Source organism: Trichoderma harzianum (genome assembly GCF_003025095.1).
Source record: "Trichoderma harzianum CBS 226.95 unplaced genomic scaffold M431scaffold_5, whole genome shotgun sequence".
NCBI classification, from domain to species: Eukaryota; Fungi; Ascomycota; class Sordariomycetes; order Hypocreales; family Hypocreaceae; genus Trichoderma; species Trichoderma harzianum.
Genome location: NW_020209253.1, coordinates 2,086,839 through 2,110,202, shown reverse-complemented (window position 1 = coordinate 2,110,202; position 23,364 = coordinate 2,086,839). Strand labels below are relative to the sequence as shown.

General features: G+C 48.8%; 6 protein-coding genes across 6 annotated transcripts in view; 4 read left to right on the top strand and 2 right to left on the bottom strand.

The window, feature by feature from the left end:
* Nucleotides 1-442: 442 nt before the first annotated feature.
* Nucleotides 443-3,197, top strand: M431DRAFT_507658 (hypothetical protein). The gene is made up of 2 exons (XM_024918998.1): nucleotides 443-1,736; nucleotides 1,808-3,197. Exons 1-2 carry the CDS (start codon nucleotides 867-869, stop codon nucleotides 2,810-2,812), a joined length of 1,875 nt encoding a protein of 624 aa, XP_024775670.1. The 5' UTR covers nucleotides 443-866; the 3' UTR covers nucleotides 2,813-3,197.
* On the bottom strand, nucleotides 2,910-5,029 carry M431DRAFT_82789 (hypothetical protein; the record flags this gene model as incomplete). The annotated part of the gene is made up of 5 exons (XM_024923220.1): nucleotides 2,910-3,372; nucleotides 3,480-4,031; nucleotides 4,170-4,548; nucleotides 4,670-4,825; nucleotides 4,939-5,029. The coding sequence occupies 5 exons, from the start codon at nucleotides 5,027-5,029 to the stop codon at nucleotides 2,910-2,912; spliced, it is 1,641 nt and encodes a 546-aa protein (XP_024775669.1).
* A 940-nt stretch (nucleotides 5,030-5,969) lies between these two features.
* M431DRAFT_414920 (hypothetical protein) lies at nucleotides 5,970-7,755 on the top strand. Its single transcript, XM_024914967.1, has 2 exons — nucleotides 5,970-7,403; nucleotides 7,622-7,755. The coding sequence occupies exon 1, from the start codon at nucleotides 6,067-6,069 to the stop codon at nucleotides 7,399-7,401; it is 1,335 nt and encodes a 444-aa protein (XP_024775668.1). The 5' UTR covers nucleotides 5,970-6,066; the 3' UTR covers nucleotides 7,402-7,403; nucleotides 7,622-7,755.
* A 4,604-nt stretch (nucleotides 7,756-12,359) lies between these two features.
* Nucleotides 12,360-13,498, top strand: M431DRAFT_82285 (hypothetical protein; the record flags this gene model as incomplete). Its single annotated transcript, XM_024923148.1, has 5 exons — nucleotides 12,360-12,410; nucleotides 12,478-12,793; nucleotides 12,846-12,947; nucleotides 13,022-13,249; nucleotides 13,311-13,498. The coding sequence occupies 5 exons, from the start codon at nucleotides 12,360-12,362 to the stop codon at nucleotides 13,496-13,498; spliced, it is 885 nt and encodes a 294-aa protein (XP_024775667.1).
* Nucleotides 13,499-13,636: 138 nt separating this feature from the next.
* Nucleotides 13,637-14,362, top strand: M431DRAFT_414825 (hypothetical protein). Its single transcript, XM_024914966.1, has 2 exons — nucleotides 13,637-13,769; nucleotides 13,827-14,362. Exon 2 carries the CDS (start codon nucleotides 13,832-13,834, stop codon nucleotides 14,219-14,221), a length of 390 nt encoding a protein of 129 aa, XP_024775666.1. The 5' UTR covers nucleotides 13,637-13,769; nucleotides 13,827-13,831; the 3' UTR covers nucleotides 14,222-14,362.
* Nucleotides 14,363-14,567: 205 nt separating this feature from the next.
* Nucleotides 14,568-23,364, bottom strand: part of M431DRAFT_4907 (hypothetical protein) — a gene marked incomplete at both ends in the record, with an annotated part of 43,583 nt that continues 34,786 nt past the window's right edge. The window contains one exon of the mRNA XM_024916828.1: nucleotides 14,568-23,324. Coding sequence (XP_024775665.1) covers nucleotides 14,568-23,324 — 8,757 coding nt within the window. The remainder of the gene's footprint in view (nucleotides 23,325-23,364) is intronic.

Sequence of the window (23,364 nt, the reverse complement as noted above, 5' to 3'; positions counted from 1 at the left end):
CACAACTCCGCTTCTAAGCTTACCTCACCTCTGTTGCCTCGTTCAAGTTCCATTGACATGCTCAGAGTGCCAATACTACGGCAGGATGAAGGAATTGAAACGCTAATGAACTGATATTAATTATATGTTGTGTATTCAACGATGAAGGAGTTTTTGGTGGACGGTTGCATATATAGAGACATGGATGTATCCCCAGGCCGGGAATTAGGAGGTTCAAGACATAAAATAAAATTGATTTCCATGCTACTACTGGGTACCACCTTGTTCTAGTACCTGCTACTATCGCTACTGTATTCTAGCATCTGCTACTATTGCTATTTCTTTCTAGTACCTGCTACTATTGCTACTTCTTCTAGCATCTGCCATTGTCGCAATTGAGTTTCCCTTCCAACAATTTCATACCAATCATGTCATTCCTGGCGCGACAAAAAATACTCCAAAGGCCGGTGAGGTTGCAGTAGGAGTCCGGAACCCTGCAATTGCATTGCGACGTCGTGATACGGGTAAATACTCAATTGCCGTACTGTGTCTTTTCACCCCCATACTCGAGTTTCGCACTGTCCTCTTTCTCATCGGACCCTGCATCTGCGACGTGGTCGTGCCTTCTCAGCTTCCTTCTCCTTGCCGGCTTTCGACTGTGATCTACAGGCCGCGGTACAGCCGCCATCGCCATTGCAAAGGCAAAGCCACAGACGACACCTTCAGCACACGGTTGTCTCACTTTCGCTTTCGCCGTCTCTGCAGATACAGACGCTATAGCTTTGCGCTAGCTCGACTCGCTGCTTCGAGCGGGCTGGGGGGGTTCAGCCGTTTAGGCATCCGAGGCTCTCTCCTGGACACAGACGGAACCCACAACGCGTCTGAACATGGCGGATCAAGCATCCCCTCGCGAGATCTCCAAACCTAAGCAGCGCCGCATCTCAAGAGCCTGTGATTATTGCCACAGGCGTTCGATCAGATGCCGTCCAGCGGAGGGTTCCGGCTCATCCCCAGGCATCTCCTCGTCTTGCCAAAACTGCAAGGATTTTGCGCAAGTTTGCACTTATCATCGCCAGCCGAAGAGACGGGGGGTTCCTGCGCGGAACGGCAGTGGGGGACCGTCGGCCAATCGACATGTGGTGGAGGGATTGCCAGATCTAGAGTCGTCGAGATCGCCATCTCAGGGCGACTTGCGGATAATACCCGAGATTCAGCAGCCGGGCCCTAATGCCAATAGCTCACCACAGTCCCAGTCAGCCTGGCGGGCTCCCTACATTGTCAGCCAGGCGACTGTCGTTGACCTCGTTGAGCTCTACTTTGAGATCGTCTATCCTATCTTCCCCTTCTTCCATCAGCCCTCCTTCACTCGCAAGATCTCGAGGGCGGAATACAACACTAACCAGTCGCTCTTTGCCACCACTATGGCCGTGTGTGCTCTGGTGGGCGGCCGAGTCCGTGATGGGTCCGTTATGAATCCGCGATGGGACGTCCAGGCCCTCCAGAGGGAGACGTTGCCAGACACCTTTTATGCAGAGGCCAAGAGGCAGTTGCTGGACAATGGCCTTGATAACTCAGACTTTAATATCCTCCGTGGTCACGCTATAATGGCCATTACGGCTATTCAAAACGGAAAAATCCGAGACATGCATCATCACCTTGGCATCTATCACACATTCATGGCCATGGATGGACTCCATGACGAGGTAAATTGGCCATCCGGTATTGGTATTATTGAGAGAGAGGAGAGAAGAAGAATGGTGAGACTATCAGCTTTTGACCCTTTCCCCTTACCACTTACACCAACTAATCCGTTACTTTTCCGAAACAGTTTTGGTCCATTTATACCCTGGACATCTTCACATCCGTGGTTTGGGGTGGTGTTATCCGTTCTCGAGAACAGCAGGCCAATGTAGCTTACCCAGCAGAGGTGGATGACCAATACATCAGCGACGGAGGCATTGCACGACCAGGCCTCTCCCCTAGTGGACTAAGCCCTCCCATTGCTCGCCTCGTCCTCACTGCACAGTCTGATTGCTGGTTGTCCGGCTGGAATTTCATCACTGACCTATACAGAGTGTTGGAGCATGCTCTGGCACGATTTCGCGATCGCAGGAGATCCTTCATGTCCGAGATCATTGACGACCAGTCAACAGTGACTGGGCAATCCGTTCGTGACAAGGTACTCCGCATGTACTTGAACCTTCCCGAATGCTTCAAGAACACGCCAGCCATGGCATTTAACCAGAAGCAAGATCTCTTTGGATTCCAGGCAGCCAACATCACCGCCAGCCTCCAACTTCTTCGCATTACACTATTCGCGGCCGGAGGCGCAAGCATCGCAGAGCGCTGCGAGATTGCCTCTGACGTGGTGGATGCTTTCAGCTCCATTCCGGTGCAATATTGCTTGACTATAAGCAAACCGCTGCTGCATCATCTGGGTGGAATTGGCGCCATCTTGGGTTCCGTTTTTGAAGAACCTCTCAGCGAAGCGGAGTACAATCGGGTGAGATCTGTCATGTTGTCCATGGCAAGGCTTCTTGAAAACCTCGAGACGATACACCGCAGCTCGAGTGCCAGCGAGAAGCTTCGATCTCAGGTATCCCGCATTGACGAGTACATGGCAGCCCAGCGCCAACAGTCAAGGCCGCCTCTCGAGGATACTCCAGTGAATACTACGGTGCAGCAAGTGGTGCCGGTCGACAGCTCGAGAGGTGGTGGCCAAAATTATGAGCAGGTTGGCACGGAGATGACTGGTGATTGGTCGTTCTTGGTGCCTCCGGATTTGTTAGGTGATCTAACATGGAATTTCGATTTTGGTGGAGTGTTTACATGAGGAAAAGGAAAGCTTCTTTATGGTTCATAAGCATGAGGCGTACTATTCCGGCTATGATACTGCGTTCCAAAACAAAGGGCTAATTCTGTCAACAAATTTACATAACAGCGTCGGCATTGGCCTCGACCCTCTTTTCATCAGGGCTCCCGGGTTCCGTGCCGCGTTCCGAGTCCTTACCGTCAACCTCATCCAACAACTGCCTGGCTGCAATTGCAATGTTACCTCCCGCTTCGCCCACGCGACGATGATATTCCTTCACGTTCTCAGATGCTAGCATACTGTCGCTTGTGAAGAGAAGTGAAATCTCTTCCAGAGTTCGGTTGGCAAGCTCGGGGTAGAAAAACCAAACTATGGGGGCAACAACAACGTTCATTGCGCCAAAAAAGAGATAGGTGCCATAGCCGACTCTGCTGAGGAAGATTGGCATGATGAGAGTGGTGGAGCCACATCCTGTGGCCCAGCCGAAAATGGTGAAGCTGTACCCCTTGGCACGGACCTCTTGGGGCCAGATCTCGGTGCCATAGATCCAGCAGGGAATGATGTTGAACATGGTGAAGAACCTGTATAGTAATAATTAATATCTCCTACGTTGTACATTTGATATCAAGGAGGATTGGAGGAAAACTGGAAAATAGGAAAAAGGAGGATATCTCAGATATATACTTACCAGACATAAATGAAGACGAAACTTGCTGCGGCAGTTCCCAGGCGCTGCGATAGTTCCGGATCCGAGATGGCATGATCTTGCGAAGTCTTGATGAGGGCGCCGACCAAGAACAGACACACTCCCTGAATGATGAATGAGGTGATTAATGACTTTACGCGCCCCATTCGGTCAATGACAAAGGCTGCAGCTGCGGTACCAGGGACGCCAAAGGTGTTGGCCAGGCCGGCAAGCCAAAGGGCCTTGTAGGGATCAAACCCAGCCAGCTCAAACAAGACGCCGGCCCAACCAACGATGGCGAGAATGCCGGTCCATTGCTGGATCCACTGCAGGGCAAATCCGAGGACGGCCCGCCGGCCAAGATGCAGCTTTCCAGAGAAGCGGCCGCCTAGGACAATGTTGGCGAGGTCATTGCGCTTGTGGTGCGTTGCCTCGACAATGGCATCGAGCTGTTCGACCTCGGAGGCAATGACGGGGTCTTCGGGACTCAGGTCTCCTCGAAGCTTGCAGAGGATATCAATGGCTTCCTGACGCTGGCCATTGGCAATGAGCCATCTGCGGGTAGCCGTTAGCAGCGTACTTATACAGATAGTAGACGGCAAACTGCGGGGACGGGACGGGAGGAAGAGAGAGTGGAGGAGAGTGGAGAGGGGGGCGTATATTGAAGATAGAGGTGGAGGGGGATGAACTGACCGAGGAGACTCAGGTAGCAGCGGCACTGCCACGTCAACGACCAGGAGCGGGATAATCATCCATGCCAGAGGGAATCGCCAGCGGAATTCCAGGTTGGAGTTGCGGATGCCGAAATTGATCCAGTAAGCAATGACGATGCCCAGGTAGTTGGCGACGAAGACCAGGGAGAAGCTGGAGCCTCGGTCGTGGGACTGGGATAGCTCGCTGACCCATGGCAGGATGATGGCATTCATGAAGCCAATGCCAATGCCGGCAATGACACGCGCACAGATGAACATGCTGGCATTCTGGCTGCCGGCCATCAATGCCGCACCGAGGATTCCGAAGGCGGTGCCCACGAGGACGCCGCCTTTGCGTCCTATCTTGTCACCAACCCATCCTATGTTGTTTCGTGAAATTAGCACACGTCCGTCCACGCCGCAATCCCTTCCGCTTGCCCTATCTCTCTCTCTCCTCGACTTTTGACAAAAGTTCTTCTCTCCTGAGGGTTGTAATCGTACCACCGATGAAGCATCCCCACATCCCCCCGAAATAATAAGCTGCGGCAAGCCCGCCTTGTTTAGTGGTGTTGGTTACGACCCCATCGTGGCCGATATCTGCCATCTTGATGAAGCCTGGCGTGGCGCTAACGGTCCCAAGGACACCCTGATTATAGCCTTTGGAGCGAGATCTCGTTAGCACTGGATACCGCGAAAGGCCTAGAACTAGACTCGGATGGGGAAGTTCGGCTCGGCGCGCGCCCAAGCAAGCAAGAAAAAACCCTCCTTACCTTCGAAAATCAGGGCCGTTGCCGCGACCAGATTGATGAGAAACAGCAGCACCTTGCCCGGGACATGGCGCCAAATCTGTAGACCCGCCATCGAAGCGGCAACTGCTTCGTGCTAGTCGTTTGTGTAGTGTCTTTAATTAATTAACAACCGGCCGGAGGCAAATGTGGTTGACGATCTGGACTCAAGCTTGGACACTAAATCAAGGGGTATAAAAAGGAATAAAAAAAAAATCGGGCACGGGAGGAATTTGGGGGCGCTTAAAGAGGGAATTCGAAAAAGGCGGTCTCTCTGACCCCATGGGCCAAGAGGACGAACGTCTGATACGGGCCTGTCACCTGTCACTCCAGCTCTCCCCAAGGTTCTTGGTGATAGAAATCGAAGCGAGTGCTACGTCGTTTGTGATGAGCCAACAGCTCGAACCAACAACACACTTCGCTCCGTTTCCCACTGTGCTCTCAGCCGTGTGGTCCGTCAGAACCAAAAAAAGATGGCCGTCTGTTCCTTCTAGCCTTGGCGAAGAGCGTGTCCTAGACGTGCGTTAGTTCCGTAACGGAGCCCAAGATGGGACCCCTCCCCAGATACGATACGCGTTGTCCCGGAATAAACTCTTTGTTCTTCCCAGGGTGAGGCTCCAGGCGGGGGACGCGCCGACGGAAACGTTGAATCGAAGTCTATGCCGGCTAAAGCGGTGCCTAAACGTTTAAAAAGATTTATGCATGGGGGGTGGCGATTTCTGGCCGGTCGGTTTTGGGAAGCGGCCGTTTAGCCGTGCGAAGCGTTTTGACGGAGGGCCGTTTGCAGTGAAGGGGGGGTGTATCTTTGGTCTCATCGGGCACATCTCGCGCACACAGTTGGTCTGTGGCCTTCAAAAATTATGTCGTTTAGCAGCCTGTGATTATATTGGGGGTGTCTCCTGGATTCGTTGCTCCTAAAGGCTGGGTGAATGACTCGGTTCTAAGTCGTTTATAGTGCAATAAAGACTAGCCGACTCTCTCTTTGATCCGGGCCAAAGGTTTGGTTGGGCACTTCTTTCTCTTTGGGCAGAATTCGCTCTTCATCTACTTCATCTTACACAGATTCCAACGCAGCTCTTTTTCGTTATACTTGGAGATATCAGACAGATCAACATGGGTTCCGCCAATGGTGTCATCTATGGCGGGGAATCGCCGCTCGACATGACCGTCCTTGGGCTGAATTCGGGCACGTCAATGGATGGAATTGACTGCGCTCTCTGCCGATTCAGGCAGGCGTCTCCTGACGAGCCTATGCACTTTGAGCTGCTCAAGTATGATGAGATCCCCCTTGAGCCAAAGATCAAGAAGAGAGTCATGAACATGATTCTTCACAACACGACAACGCCACAGGAGCTATCGGAGGTCAATGTCATTCTCGGAGAAACGTTTGCAGATGCGGTCAAGGCCTTTGGAGAAAAACACGGTGTCCCATTGTCGTCTATCGATGTGGTCGGATCGCACGGGCAGACCATCTGGCTGGAGAGCATGCCCCAGGACGGACACAAGCAGTCTGCCCTCACCATGGCCGAAGGAACGTTTATTGCATCGCTTACCGGCATCACAACCGTGACGGATTTCCGGGTGTCAGACCAAGCGGCTGGTCGACAGGGCGCCCCCCTGATTGCCTTTTTCGACTCCTTGGTTCTCCACCATCCGACAAAGCTCAGGGCGTGCCAGAATATCGGTGGCATTGCCAACGTGTGCTTTATCCCTCCGGATTCCAACAGCCAACTAAATGATGAATTCTTTGACTTTGACACCGGCCCAGGTAATGTCTTCATCGACGCTGCGGTGCGTTACTTTACCAATGGAGAGCGGGAGTATGACAAGGATGGCGAGATGGGCAAACTCGGCAAGGTGAACCAGGAGATGGTGGACGAATTTCTCACGACACATTTTTACTTTGCTCTCGAGCCGCCCAAGACGACAGGCAGAGAGGTCTTCCGCGACACTATTGCGCACGAGCTTATTGAGCGTGGCATTGCGGCGGGCATGTCAGCTAATGATATCGTGGCTACGATCACCAGAATCACCGCACAGGCCATTGTTGAACACTACAGACGATATATGCCAACGCAATACGGGCCGTTGGCCGAGGTGTACATGTGCGGAGGTGGAGCTAAGAACCCAAACATTCTCGACCATCTTAAGGAGTCGTTTCCGGAGACCAAGTTCGTCATGCTGGACGAGGCGGGCATTCCGGCAGACGCAAAGGAGGCCATTACTTTTGCGTGGCAGGGGATGGAGGCTGTGGTTGGTCGAAGCATCCCGGTTCCGTCTCGGGTCGAAACGAGGCGAGGTTATGTGCTAGGAAAGGTCAGCCCCGGAGCGAACTACAGGCGAGTGATGAGGAAGGGGATCGATTTTGGAGCGGGGCACGAGCATCTCGATCCAGTAAGGGAGCTGGTCAATTACGTCGACGGCAGCGTATACAACAACAAGAACTGAAAGTGAGTGGACAACTGGCACCTGGATGGGTCTAGAGGGTGGGCAGTGGAACAAGTGCGATGTTACCTCTGCGGTATCCCCTGATTCCTGCAATCTCCTTGATTATTGGACATGCATAAAGCATCGAGACGGAAGAAAAGAAGTGGGGGGAAAATAGAAAAGGGTGAGGAAAATACATACTACAGGCGGTTAGTTCTGACAATTTGGCGACTCGGAGAAGGTTGGGTAGGAGGCAAGATGGGCTCGGGGCGGGCGAAGCAATAAGGAGACGGCGTTTATGCGCTTTATGCGCGAGTGGTATGTGTGTATCTATTCCGGGGCACTGGGCAAAGGGCATTGGATACGAGTACTCCGTATACATGCGAGGTGTTTGGTAGCATGGTGAATCCGGCGCAAGTTGAGGGAGCAATAAAGTAAAGGGCGTTGATCTGTCCATTCAGTCTAACCTGTTCCACCACCCATCACACATCACGGCGTTTCATCACAGCCATGAGTTCTGTACGTAAACCTCCCCGTGTAAGTAAGCAGCGGCGTCTGTCTAGAGTTGGTTGGTCACTCACACACACCTCTCTCCCACCGGACTGGGACGCTGCATGCGTGAGAATGGGGCACATGGCAAAGGGACCAAGTCGAGAAGGGCCCAGACCATGATATCACTGGTGGCCGTGCTGCATTTGGCGTGTAATGCTGATGCCGTTTTGCCGCATGTGTTACTTTGATGTTGCAGTTGTGGCTGTCTGGTTGGTAGATGAATATAGTATCATCGTAGAGACCGTTGTTGGTAAATTCATTAGCCATTTTGCCGTTAAAGAGGCTCCCTTCAATCTTGGTGGTGATTAATGATTATTCGATCTTCTCTACTCCCTTCCTTGATGGGTGAAGCTATCGCAAATGAGGACCTATTTTCTTCCTATATAGTAAACACGACTCGTGTGGTATGTAACACAAGATTCATCAATTACAACAGGGAATTCTTAATGCCGCTGCCACGTAATGTAACCCTCAGCGAGTAAAAGGGGGTGGATGCCATTATGCTGTATAGAAACCGCGAGCAGACTATACAATGTACTGCAGATATAATGATCTACAGATTACCTTCCTTTCCCCTCACCGTTTCTGATCCATGTCCATTTGATTAACGTTTATGCTGCCTTGTTCCAAAAGTGTTCATAGACTATGCACACAAATCTCGTCTGTTCTCCCTAGACGCTCATTTGGAGGCCGCAAAGAAGTGATAGAGGGCATGAAATTGCTCGGGTTATCTTTCATGGATAAACTTGTTTATCTCAATGAGCATTTAGCTCCTCAGGAGATTGATATATTGGATAAACTTATGTTATGTAGTGTGACCGCCCCCTTATCTTGGGGTAAGAATGTAGGTCCTACTACCCACCTTGTGGAGCTGCAACTTGATAGTTTTTGTACCGACTTTCCAGAGACCCAATGAAAGAACGGAAGATCGCTATCTGTGACTAAACCGAGACAACGAGACACGTATTTGCCTACTTCGCTTGTCCGAGAAAGGACAAGAGATTCATAATCTTCAACTTCATCCCTTATCCTCCTGCAGGGGAGGCCACCACTCATCATAGGGGGTGTTGTAACCTCATGCAGCCGTCTGTAGTTGCACCTAACTGTAGTATTTGCGAATTAAGTGTATATGAGGTGTTTTCATGCTCATCCCTTTTTACCATTTATCCAAAGAAGGGCCGTTGTCATATATTCCGGTATTCCGGATATTTGAGGAGCAAACTACTAGTAGGCAGTAGCTGCAAGATGATAAACCACGCACAATCTAGAGAGTGTGGCACTCTGCATGTGGTCTGACCTCAACCTATTGAAAAAGAGGATATGCGGGGATGCTTTGGAGAAAGGCTATTATTATAACTACAATGGGCAGGGGGCGTTTGTTGGGAGGTTATATGAACATTTGTAGTGAGATCTAGTTTGAGTGCTGATGTTACTAGTATTTCGCGATGATCTGACATGTGATGTCTCTCAAAATAGATCCACACCAAAAGAAATCGATTAGACTTTTTTCAACTTAGATTAGGGTTAAAGAGGCGGAGTAAAGTGCCATTAGCCTATTGGAACACGGATAAATACTCTCTTTGCTTGCATCTTCCCACGGTTCTTTGTTGGCCTCAGAGGATTAGATTACTCGATGCCCTGTTGATATGTCATTTCACGAAGACGTTGACCGGCTCTATGCCACTATCAAAACTACCAGCGGAGGACATGGTTCAAATGTACTAACTAAGGTGGAAACCAGAAGACAGGCTCTCTTGATCGGCAATCAAGTGTACACGTGTACGCATAAGCACTTGAGAGAGGCCGTTGGTGTCTTTTGACGGATTCCATCTGCATCTTTTCACCGGTTCCCGTTATTGACAGGTTACCGGGTATGACTAGGTAACCTCTCTTGAGTGTTGCTCTGATATAATACGCAAAAGGGTATTGAGCATTGCTTTATACTTGCGCTTGGAGACTTAAAGTTTCTCCTACCCCTATCCATCTCACCACTTTGGCTCCGCTCATCCTCTTACATATGTAGCGACATGGTGGTCAATAATACGTATTCAGTGCCTTACCTCAAGTGGCATCAAGATTACAATAATTTATTGAAAGCTCCAGCTTCCCATTATGGAAGGTCCAGCGGATGATGTCGTAGACACACAACTACGACCGTCGAGGAAGAGTCAAGTCCAAATGCACACTGCTGATCCTATTTAATCCCTGGACTCTGCCTAATCGCTGTTGACATCGTCTCATCGCTTATAATTGATTGTACTGAAGCCTTACAAACATGGTGTGTTCCACCAAGATTCCGTCAATGATAGGTATGTAATGGAACCTCTTATTAGCAGCACGCGTCCTGAACAAGAAGCAACTCGATGGTTGGATAGTAGCCAGTACTTTCAAACACTCATCGCGTAAACACAGGTGCTAAAGATGATGTGCTTGATTTTTGGTATATATGTTTTCTTCTAAGAGAGCTATGAGGTGGCCGGTTGATACGGCAGCTCGCTTCCTACGTTTCTAATCTTTCACTCTCTCCTCTCTCTTTCTATATTGTGGAGAAGTTCAATACGTTGTACGATACGATTGTTGTATACATAGGACTTCTGGTTGATGCTCTGTTCACTTACTTCCTTTTCCTTTAATTATAAACTTCCCCTCTGGCACTTCCCCTCTGGCCGATCCTTTGGTGTCTGCTGCGCCGATGCATGCTGACAACCGTTACCATAACTTGACAGACCCCTAGGCGTGTATTTACTGCAACTTTCCCCATTTGGATGTCTGCTGGTTACCGATTGACGGATCTCATCTTGGCCGCTGTCTCACTATGGTCAGCCACTATGACCATCCTTAGATAGTTGTTTTTAGCTCTGCGGTATTACTTATCGCGCGTATATCTGTGCTGTCTTGTCTACATATGGAAGGACACCAGTGACAAGTATTTGTCGATTTTCTTTTTTCGCTTTCTCTTGTTGTGGCGATTCTAGGATACATCGGCACATATCCTTTCAAATAGTCGTACCTATGATAACATACGAGCTTTTTTGTCTCCAGCATTTTGTCAGCTCGATTTATTTGTGAACAAGAAGAAAGCCGGCGGATTGTACTGTAGCAATAGGGTAGATATGAGTTGCGTGGGGGTTTGCGATCTCGATGAGTGTGGTGGGGTCTGAAATGCCGTGACTGGCTGTGCTGCTCAGTGTATTCGTCCCGTGCATACATACGGCCTATCAGCATGTCACTGGTGGTGGTAGAGTTGAAGGATGCAAGATTAGAAGATTGAATGGTTACGGGCTTTGCATCCGGCTGCTGACGCAACCGCGTGTTGTATATGGCAAATTGAAGATGGTTTAATGTATATGTGTATGTCATCGATAAATCATAATGAAAAGATATATGTATGAAGCGCAAGAAGGTTCGAAACCTCTGGTTAAGTTCTGTTTATGTGCTATAGTCTGCGCCATAGTTGAGAACGAATATTGTGTGACGCGTTGAAAGCTGGTCGGAAATGCCCAATGTGTCGACATTTATTGCTATTCGTTTAAAAAAAGGGACTTCAACAAAAGAAAAGTTCTTTCGAGCGCTTGTTGTCAAGAATGGATAGAATGAGAACAGTGGGTGACGCCAGGTAAAGATGCAAACCGAGATGCTTACCCACCTGATGGGGTTGCTGGAATGGGAAAGCTACATGTAGTGTATTTGAGTATGCTCAACACCAACGTCATCAAGCATTGATTAATTCACGGTAACCTGTAGTTGCAAGCACCGTGTGTACCTGATAATAAAGTTTGTGAAGTTGTCTGGAGGTTGAATACATGTAGTTTCAGCATGAGAGATCCTGAATTAAACATCTGACAGGACCTTTCAGCTCCACCCTGTCAGCGGCCCTTGAGATGGAATATTCCGCTCCTCTAAGGCATTTCCCGTCCTCTAGCGGAGCTGGCCCACAACACTAGATTGGCACCAAGAGCAAAGCTATTGGAATGATTGGACATCAAGTGCCGCCTCACTCTCCTGTCTGTGGCAGAGCGGAACAGGATCACTTGCTCCGCTCTGGTTATTATAAATCACAAAGATGAACACGTGCGGCGGAGCATTTCCAAGTACTAAAATGCTGATGAATGGTTTCAGGCCTTGAAATGGTGATGCTCTATTCGGAAGTCGCTGCGAGGTGGGGAAGGATGAATAAGACTGAGAGCGACAGCCCGGCCTTAAAGAGCTAAAGGCCGATAGAAGGATCAATGGCTGGACTTGGATTGTATTCTCCGGACTGGTACCAACTACTATTTATTTAGCTTTCAAGTAGACTCGATTCAAACTTGTGTCTACTGTCCAATGCCATCACTCAGACACTATCAACATTGAACTCAAGGTGCAAAACAACACACTATTATCTGGCCCTTCCAAACTGTCTCGATACCCCACGATTGCATCTTATAATGGCTACCATCGCAAAAACCGTCGTTGCCACTGGCGCATCTTCAGGCCTTGTAAGTGGAGCGATCCGTCAATGCATGCGTTAAACCTTGACTCGCCCGCTAATTGACTCAACTCCAGGGCTTCGAGGCCATCAAGCAGCTGCTCCTCCAGCAAACTCAGCCATACAAAGTCATCCTTGGTGCCCGAAACACGAAGAGCACTATTGCTGCCTTTGATGATTTGGCCTATGACCGTTCTGGCCACGCCGTGACCGTCCTGCCGCTGGAGCTCTCAGATGTGAGGACAGTCAAGTCTTTTTCGCAGCAGGCGTTGGAGAAGATTGGAGGTGATAAGATCGATTATTTGTTGCTGAATGCAGCCATCACGAATGGTGCGGAGAAGCCTGGCCCCAAGGGCTGGCGATGGTGCGAGTCGGTGGTGGTGAACCATTTCTGTGAGTTCTTTTCAGCCGCCAGCAGTTGTATTAGTGGCTAATGAATTCATAGCACAACACTATCTTACTCATATACTGAGAGAGAAGCTTGTCGAGTCAAAGTCTCGCATCGTCTTTGTCTCTTCTGGAGCAATCCGTCGCATAACTGACCCCAGTGAGTGAATCATTCTGCCCTTGAAGCTCATGTGTTTCATCAACCCCCATACTCACCTTTATCGCTTCCCATAGGTGTCCTTGACGATATGCTGAAGAGCGCCTCTGGTGCGGATGGCATGAATGTCTACTGTGCCACCAAATTCGTCCAGCTTCTGAATGCTCACTGGTGGCGCCGTCAACTGGCCGGCCAGTGTGACGTCGTCGCTGTTTCACCTGGCTTGATTCCAAACACTGGCCTCAGCCGAGGTAATGGACTGCAGCTCTCTATGGATATGCCCGATGCGAAACCCATTGAAACAGGTGCGTTTGCTATTTTGTTATACAGTTGATACTGAGAGCGAAAGCTAATAGGATGTGATAGGCGCACAAAGCATCCTGGCTGCATTCACTCGATCTGACTTCCCTAGTGATCCGGATCAGATCTTCTTGACAAGCTGGGGAGATTGGTGGGGAAAGGATATCATTGAGCAGTCTCTTGACAAAAACCTGCAGGATAAGTGGAGTTGGAGCAAAGAAGAGATTGAGAAGGAAGTTGGTATCACTGCATGAAGTATGGCGGAAGAAATGCTCTCACAATACAAATTTAAGCTGTGGCCAAGGCATTTCTAGAATGGAATACAAAGTCACACCGTGCCGGAAGCAGGAGAAAGGGAGGGACGGCTCTCACCGACTGATCCTACATTCACTGTTATTGTTTCACAAGGCTCTGTGATTCACTTCAGATTAACTACATATTAAGCCATACTCCCACCCCGAGGAAAGATTGCAATCCACCTCAAACTGAGTCTGCTATTCAAGTCTTTATAAAGTTGTTTGAAAGGTAGAATATCGACTGACTCTTTACCTCTTGCCTGTTGAAAGGCTAATGCTTCAGCAGACACCATGTGCAAGTTTCGAATCTCCGTCACTCTTTGCGCCTGCCAAGATCCAGCTTGCAGAAGAAAAACGGACGCTTTCGGTCAATTTGACAGTGAAGTAATGCAGAAGCACGGTGGCCATATCCTCTGGATAAGCACATATCTCAGAGAAGGTCCCATGTGCTTAGACTACTACACGAACGAAGACCCTAACCGGCTGGTGGTGCGACACGGCATGGATAGGAACAATGGAAACAGTAAGCAGGATTGCAAGAATCGCACCTTCATAATCGACCCAAACATCAAAAGATGCTTCATAATGTGCGATCCGTGCAAAGATCTCTGTGATCTCCCCCCACCATCGCCAGGTTCTCCAAAGAGTCAGGAATTCCGTCCAATTAATGAGTCCAAATAAGAAAACGTGTCTCGAGGCCATCAAAGTTGGGAATATGGCAGAGAGAGGGCGCTATGTATGGCAGGAGGGAATGTTTACGAGATCACATCGCGCAAATGGGTAGACATCACAGTGGATGAAATAACTTAAGTGAAGAAACAGATATAAATCTAGTCTAATATTGCCGTTTGGCATTTGTAAACTATGTCTATCAATTGGTAAAATGAATGAAGTGAAGAAAGTTGGCTTTAAAGAAAGCCTTATTTGGAAGTAATTTTAACACGTAGAAAAGAACGACTATAAACAAACCCCAGTGAGAAGAAAAGATAAAGAAAGAACAACCACGAAATAGAGATACCCTTATGCTTTAGCCCCCTAGTGTATGCATACGCCGAATCGTGCCCTCACGCTGAACATTGTCAAACGCATCTTCTGATGAACGAATAAAGCCAATCTTCCTGAGATATCTCACATTACTCTCAACGGCCGACATAGACTGTTCACACTCAGGAGTGCCGGCATTTGACAATTGTACAATAGTTGGCGGTAGGCCAAGCTGGCCAAGGAATTGTTGTACAGGCCACAATGGATGCTTGTTACCAACTCTGTTCATCGATGCTAATGCGAGTTCGATCCACTCCTGCCAAGATACCGGTTTGCATGGGACTTCTAGTCCAGAATTGATGCGATCCCAGAAGACAGACATGGGCATACCACTTGCAAGCATCCAGAATGGCTTGATGTCATCGGCAAAGAGCTGGTTCAGAACGTTTGACGCAACTATGCCCACATCTTGCATAACCATCCAATGTTCTGATGGTTCCTCTGGGTAAGCGTGGATTGATGCTGCAGTAGAGACCACGCGCCAGACAAAGTCATCGACGTTGGCAACACCGTGCTCTGCCGTACCAATAATACGCCCTGGCTTGACAGTTGACACTCGATTCTGGTTGATAGGCAGGCTTCTGGCAATGTTCGAAATGACAGATTCACAGACGAACTTAGTTTGAGAGTAGCCATTGACGGTTTTGAGAAGCGCTGCTGACACGGCTTGATTTTCGGCTGGATCCATGAAGGCACCACCGGATACAAACACGAACTTGGGCTGCTGTGGTGATGTTGCTGTTGCCTTCAACAGATCAACAGTGGAAGTAACATTGGCAGCACAAAGAGTATCATAGTTGGCATTCCAGTTGACAGATGCTCCGTTGTGGACAATTGCGTCGATGTTGGTGTCTGATTTCGATAGACCAGAAAGACGTTTCCACTGAGCGTCTGCGAGGCCGAGATGTGGCTTAGCAAGGTCACCCAACCAGATTTCCAATTTTTCTGCATCCTCCTCACTCCACCAGCCTGCGATCTTGGCTGTCTCCCGGACGCGTCCCATCCCTTGTTCTAGTGATTTCGAACGGACATGAACAGCGATGGATTTTATTGCAGGGTTTCGCACCAACTGCCTCAAAATCTCCGTACCAAGGAAACCAGTCGCTCCCGTTAGGAAAACTGTTGCTTGCTCAGGTAGTGTCTTTATGGGGTTTCCTTGTAGGCCTTGTGGTTGTAACATCCAAGGCAACTGAGAAATCGAATTGATCTTGACCATTAAATCTATGTCTGCATCTGAGTGATCTACCTCTGTCGCCCCATTCTCCGCGCTGAGAGAAATATACTTGGCCATATTGCTGATCGTGGTGTGTTTGCTGTTCATGAGCGTATTGCCAAGGGACACACCGAATTTATCAAGGATACGTCTCGAGATGTTGACGATGCGAATAGAGTCACCACCCAACTGGTAGAAATTGTCGTCTACGCTTATTGTTTCTCTTGGCATTTCGAGAATATCTGCCCACTGGACTCGGATCCAGTGCTCGAGTTCGGATGTAGCATCACGGAATGGCAGACGCTGACCAGCCAAATGAACTGCCAAATCTTCGGTGGAGAGACTTGTCGCTGTCTGCAAAAGCGCTTTTCGGTCAAGCTTGCCAGCCGTATTGAGTGGCATGGACTCGACAGCAATAAAATACTTGGGAACCATGTAGCTTGGTAAAACTGTAGTAAGGTTTGTGACCAACTGAGAGAAGAGCTCTTGCAGCTCGTCGTTATGTGACACCAACTGAACCTGAGCAACCTCGCTGGGGCCCTTGTCGCCAGAGAAGTTCACGAATGCAACTAGAGACTCATGTGTATCGTGACGAATAATGTCAACCGCCGCGTGCTTGAGGTCAGGTAAGTGAAGCTTAATCTGATACTCAATTTCACCCAGCTCAATACGTTGGCCGCGAATCTTGACTTGAGTATCCTTTCGGCCAAGGTAGTTAAAGCTTCCGTCAGGGTTGTATCGGACTAGATCACCAGTCTTGTAAAACCGGCGCTTTCCGACATCGATATTGGCGGGAAGCCACTTGACATGGTTGATGAATGCGTTATTCGTCTTCTCCTCATCATTGATATAACCACGGGATAAAGAGTCTCCTTGTACTAGGAGTTCACCTACACACCCAATAGGGGTAAGCTCATCATGATTTTCTGGATTGACAACCCAACAATGATGAGCGAACCCACGGCCAATGGTCGTAACTGGTACTGATACATCTGTATAGTGCTGGAGAGTGGAAACGATGCAGGTTTCCGTAGGCCCATATGCATTCCACAGGCTAACATGTTGGCGCCATAAGTCTACGACCTCTTTAGAAGGAGCCTCTCCACAAAGGAATAGGGTTTTCAGTGAGGGAACCGACTCTGGGCTGAGTGTCTTGACAAATGTCGGTGTAAGAATAGCGGTGTTGATCTTAGCTTCTTCAATAAACGTCGATGTATGCTGCATGCGCTCCGTTTCTGTAGGAACACACACAGTACCTCCAGATATCAAAATGGCAAAGATTTCGAAAATAGAAGCATCAAAGCCATAGCTGGAAAATTGAAGTATTCTGGATTTGCCGCTAAACTGGGCAACTTCACAGAGCTTTACTAGGAAGCTGGATATGGGTTTGTGTTCAATGATCACACCCTTTGGTTTTCCAGTTGATCCGGAAGTAAACAAAATATACATTGCACTTCCGGGCCGAGGTTTCATGGGCTTGAATTTTCGAGCTGTAGAAGAACGTTTCTTCTTCGAAAAGAAATTCGGCGAGAGCTCAATGTTGTTCTTGGTCATACCTTTACATTCTTTGGCTGTGGTGGGAGAAACGATCATATACTGGGCGCTTGTTTCATCGACCAGGGCCTGACGGCGACTGAGTGGATGGGACGGATCTAATGGTAGGAAGACACCGCCGGTCTTGATGATACCTAGCATAGCAATAATTGACCACATTGACTTTTCGTAACAGAAAGGCACAATAGTCTCAGACTTAACACCAAGCCGAATGAGATGTGAAGCAAGTTGATTCGATAACTGGTCAACTTTTCTATACGTCATGCTTCCAGAAGTGGAGTATATAGCTTCCTGCTGGGGATTCTTAGCAGCCTGAATCGAGATCAGTTCGTGCACACACGATTCGATTGGCCCGATGCTGTAGCTGTTGCGCTCAATAGCTTGTTCTACATCCCAAGGGCTAGCAGCAGATAGTTCTGCTAATGTCGTATCACCAGCACTCTGGAGTTGTTCAAGGATGTAAGCGAATTGTTCGGCAAGGGCATTCACTTGAGAGTCGTTGATAACATCCGGTTGATATATCAGGCCTAACTCAACACCCTCTTCGAGCAATTGGCACTGCATGACAAGAGGATAGCTGAAGTAGTCACCGAGGAGTTCGCCTTCAGTAATGCCTTCAGCGACAACCGGATGGAAAATAGCTGGCTCCGCTGCATCGCCGGCCTGAATGAATTGTTGAGCAGGCTGAACGATGAGGAGATTTGTAAAATTACATGCTTCCTTGGCGTCATTGCTAATCCTGGAGATGTTTGCCAACCCGTATTGCTCATGAGGTATCATGTCAAATGCTTGATTCTGGATGGTGTCGAGGAGAGCGGAAATCGTTTGCTGTTTGTCAAGCTGGACTCGTACAGGAACCGTGGCAATGACAAGCCCAGGCATCTCATCCACGCCCTGTACTGGAGCTTGTCGTCCAGAGACGGTTGTGCCAAAGCAAACATCATCAACGTGATCATATCGCGCTAGCAACAATGCCCATGTTGCGCGCAATATAGTAGCACGGGTGATGGAGGATTTCGACGGACGTGGGAAGTGTACTTGTTTACTCAGCAAGCCTGCAATTTTCTGTGCAGCAGACGAAGGCTTCGGTTGAGTGAGTCCCACAGGGAACATTGTGCGTTTGACACCACGCAGTTGTGTAGACCAATAGTTGCGGGAATTCTCTTGGTCAAGATCCATAATATACCTGATAAAATTGGCATACGGTTGAATCGAGGGTGGTTGAACTTGAGAATACATAGCATGCAATGTTCTCAGCACGATTGATAAAGTCCATCCATCGAAGACAGTGTGATGAATATTTACGGCGAAGTAATGTTCACTGCCTTGAGCAATCATGGCGTATCGACAGAGCGGCGAGCCATAAGTCATATTGCGATTTTCGTGTGATAGGAGGAAAGAACGAAGATCGGTATAAGTGGATGACCAGTCAATTGGTTCTTGGATAATTGCTTGAACTGCAGTGTTTCCGTAGAGCACGATTCGGGTACGAAGGTTGGTGCAGTAATTCACTGTTTGTTCCCAAGCTAGTTTGAAGCGCTCAATGTCGATATGAGATCCGAGACGGTAGACATGTTTTGCGATGTAAGACCCTGGTTGGTTGATAGTCAAAGCCATTAGACCTGTTTGAAGATCCGTACATGGGTATATGTCCTCGACTTCCGCAGAATCAGAAAGATGGCACTGGGTTTTGACTGCCCTTAGGGCAGTCTGCTTATCAATGCTTGAGATGAGACCAGATTGAGCAACATCTTCTGCTGAAGACGACGGAGAAAGTTCTGTATGGATGGCCTCTGCCATGGATGAAAGTCGCGGATTATTGAAAATCAGCGCTACCGTGAGGCCAATGTTCTGTCGCTGGGCTAATGAGACTAATTCGATTGCAGTGATTGAATCACCACCAAGGTGAAGGAAGCTATCGTGCTTTCCAATGACTGTAACATCTTCAATCTTAAGGACTTGAGCCCAGAGAGCTTGCAGTTGCAACTCCATTGGAGTTGTGGGTGATTCATGGTCACCAGCATCAGGAGTGAAGCGCAGGCGATCCTGGACAGAGACGCTACGGCCAAGTTCCACCAGAGCGCGTCGATTAACTTTTCCGGATGTCGTCTGTTCTGGCTTACCCTCAAATATTAAGTACGACGAAGGAATCATGTATGAGGGGAGAGCTTCTGCCAGCGATGAATCCAAATGGCAAATGAATCTCTGCGTTTTTTCTGGTAGAGAGTGCATAAGACGGAGACTTTGCGATTGAGCACTGTCTTCTTCGGTATACCAAAGGAAGGCCAGAAGAATATCATGCGCATTCTCATCATCCGCTTTGAGATTGTCGACCATAGCAGCCATATTATCAGGGAGAAAGTGATGAATTTGGGACTCAATCTCACCAAGTTCCACTCGTTGGCCGTGAAGCTTGACTTGAGTGTCTTTTCGTCCCATGTACTCGAATGTGCCGTCAGGGTTCCGGCGAACCAAATCGCCTGTGCGATACACTCTCTTCTTCTCCCCAGGAAGCCAATCCACGTCATCCATCCAGCTGGAAGCAACTTCAGCACTAACGTTCAAATAGCCACGGGCAAGCATAGGGCCCTCAATAAGAAGTTCACCTATGCACCCCACAGGTACAAGCTGTCTGATATTGCTCGGTTCAACGACCCAGAATGCACTGGAGATTGGTCTACCAAGGTTGGTCGACCGACCAGATTTGCCAACTGTGGGATTCCACGCGCAGATGGATGCCTCAGCCGGTCCATAGAGGCCATGTAACTCGACATGATTTACCCAGCGATCTGCGCACTTCTTGCTAATAGCCTCACCACCGAGACATACCACCTTTAGGTCAGGGACATCAGTGGGAGACAAAAGGTCGGCAACAGTGGGGGTCAGGAATACCCAATTGGCCTTTAGAGACCGCATGGCACCTGATAGATTGTTCATCCGGTCGTGGTCAGAGGGGATACAGAGACAGGCGCCGCGCATTAAAGATACGAGGCAGTCTAGAATGCCGACATCAAATGTGTAAGCTGAAAATTGGAAGACTCGTGTTCCCGGCCCGATGTCAAGTTTATCTCCATACGCGTCGCTTGATGAGCAAAGGTTGTTATGCTGGATAACCATGCCCTTTGGCTTACCGGTAGAACCGGAGGTAAAAAGAATGACGCTTGCATGTTGAGGTTGGACGTTGGACACGACTGGATGAGTTGGGTCAGGTAGTGCAGAAAGCATTTCCTGATCGACCGATATAATTTCGACACCTAATCCCTCAAGCACCGTACCAGTAGATGGACTGGCTATAGCAAGAACAGCATGAGTGTCATCAATGATGCCTTTCAATCGAGCGGCTGGAGCTGCTGGATCAAGAGGAACAAAGGCGCCGCCAGCCATTTCGATAGCCACCATGGCGATGACAGCCCACGCTGACTTGGGGAAACACAAAAGAACCAGAGTTTCGGGGCCGACTCCGCGTTCTTGCAATTTGACCGCCAAACGAGAAGCGAATGTGCCGACTTGAGAGTAAGTGAGCTCCGCATCCCAAGACGCGATAGCTATGTCATTTGGTCGAGATTGGATGGTTTCTTGGATGAGCCAATGCGCGCAAGTCTCGCTGGAAGGGTTTAATCTGTTTGATTCAACTGCATGATTGAGATCCCAGGGGCTGAGAAGAGACACTGAGCTTAGAGGTGTGTTGACTGCCTCCTTTGCGACTATTTGTTGAGTGACGTGATCCAAATGAGATGCCAAAGCAACCACTTGAGACTCTGATAATACCGTAGGGTCGTAAAAGAGATTCAGATGGAATTTATCGGCATAGAGATTGGCAATGATGACAAACGGGTAATTAAAGTAGCCGTCCATGGCATTCATTGTGAGGTCGCTTGCGGATTCGTCTTGAACAAATATGCCATCATCCGCATCATCGACTGCCCCGTGTGCAGGAGGCTGAACGACCAACAGACTTGAGAAGTCGCAAACCTCCTTGGCTTCTGGACTGACTTTAGAGATATTCTGTATGCCATACTGTTCATAAGGTATCATGGCTGTGCTCAAATTCTGGATATCTTGGAGGAATCTGGATATCGGTGCCTGGCTATTAAGACGGGCTCTGATAGGAACCGTGGCAATCATTGGTCCAGCAATCATTTCCGCTCCTTGTATTTTTGCTTGACGACCAGAAACTGTTGCACCGAAAACCGCCTCATTGCTATCGCAGTAACGGGCAAGGACAATGGCCCATGCAGCTCGCAGAATCGAGGCTTGTGTGATGGAGCTCTTTACAGCTCTTGAGAACGCAATCGTTGAGCTATATCTCTTGGTTTCTGTGCTACTTAGGGCACTTCGGCGAGGTGGAAACGTGGCACGTTTTGCTCCGGCTAGTTCTTCCCTCCAGTATGATGCAACCTTGTTATTATCAAGCTCCCGTATCGATTTGATGAACGTAGAGAACGGTCGTATTTCAGGTGCATAACCATCTTGATAGGTACTATACAGAGCTGAGAACATGACTCTTATTGTCCATCCATCGTAAATGGAATGATGAGCGGACCAGACGAAGTAGTTTTCACCCTTGTCCGACACAATCGCGTACCAGCATAACGGAGTTCCGTACCCCATCTTCAAATTCCGTGACGATCCAGTCATTGACTCGAGAGTCTCATTATCGGCAGACACCCAATTACTATGATTGTCGAGTACTATTTGCGTCATAACTCCATCCAACACAACGATTCGTGTTCGAAGGTTGTCGCACATTTCCACGACCGAGTCCCACGCAGCCATAAACATGGGAATGTCCACTGAGTCCGATAAATGGTGGGCATAGGTAGCAACATATGACCCCGGCTGCTTTGCAGTAAGAGCAATGAGACCTTCCTGGAGAGAAGAGCAGGGATATGCATCAATGATAGTTTGGTCCTTGAGAAGGCCGCACTCTTTGCGAACCTTACCTTCAAGGACAAGGCTTTGCTGTGATTTAGGCAAGAGGCTAAATGGCTCTGGAGTAGAATCTGTTTCATCTACAGCATCTTCAATTGTAACAGCTTTTGAGGCAACAGCGAGTAATCTGGGGTCATCAAAAACATCCTTCACGGTAAGTGAAATGCCATCTTGCTGCGCTGTTGACACGAGATATATAGCCATAATGGAATCGCCACCGAGCTGGAAGAAAGTATCGTCTCTGCCAATAGAGTCCATTGGCAAATTCATGATCTCGGCCCAGATTAGCTGTAAGCGTTGCTCCATTTCGGTCTCTGGCTGACGCTTTTCGCTGTTGGCTAATGAATATGTCGCCAGCTGATCTTGACTAAGCGACGACAGCAGCCTCTGGAGCAATTTTCTGTCTAATTTTGTAGAGGTGATGAATGGCATATACTGGCAAGGAATAAACAACGTTGGGATCATGTAGCGGGGCAAGGCGAGGGCTAGTTCTCCCGCGAGAGCAACCAGCTGGTTCCGTAGGCTTTCGTCGGGAGATGAGAAAGGCGTCTCTTCTTTGTCAACTTGGATACCTGCCGTCCTTGTCTCATTGTTGAAACAAATGTAGGCAACAAGATTAGAGCCACTCTCGCCTCTGAAAACGTCAACGGCTACCTGTTGCACACCCGTTAAAGCTTGTTGGATGTGGTATTCAACTTCACTCAGTTCAACACGCAGACCACGAATCTTAATTTGCGTGTCTTTGCGTGTCGAAAACTCAAGAGTGCCGTCTGCGTTATAACGACAAAGATCACCCGACTTATAGAATCTGTTCCAGTTCGTCCCATCCGGGTGAGGAGCCCATCCAGCGGATGGCATGGTGGAGGCATTGGTGCGCTCTGGGTCTGCAAGATACTCCTGCAAGAGAGTCGGACCTTGGATGACGACTTCACCAATCGTACCGAAAGGTGCAAGGCGTTCTGGATTTTCAGCATCGACAATCCAGCAGAAGCCGCCGACAGGGCGTCCAATTGTAAGAGACGACTCATCAATCGATTTCCACTCGTGTAAAGTACTGAGTACACAAGTCTCGGCTGGCCCC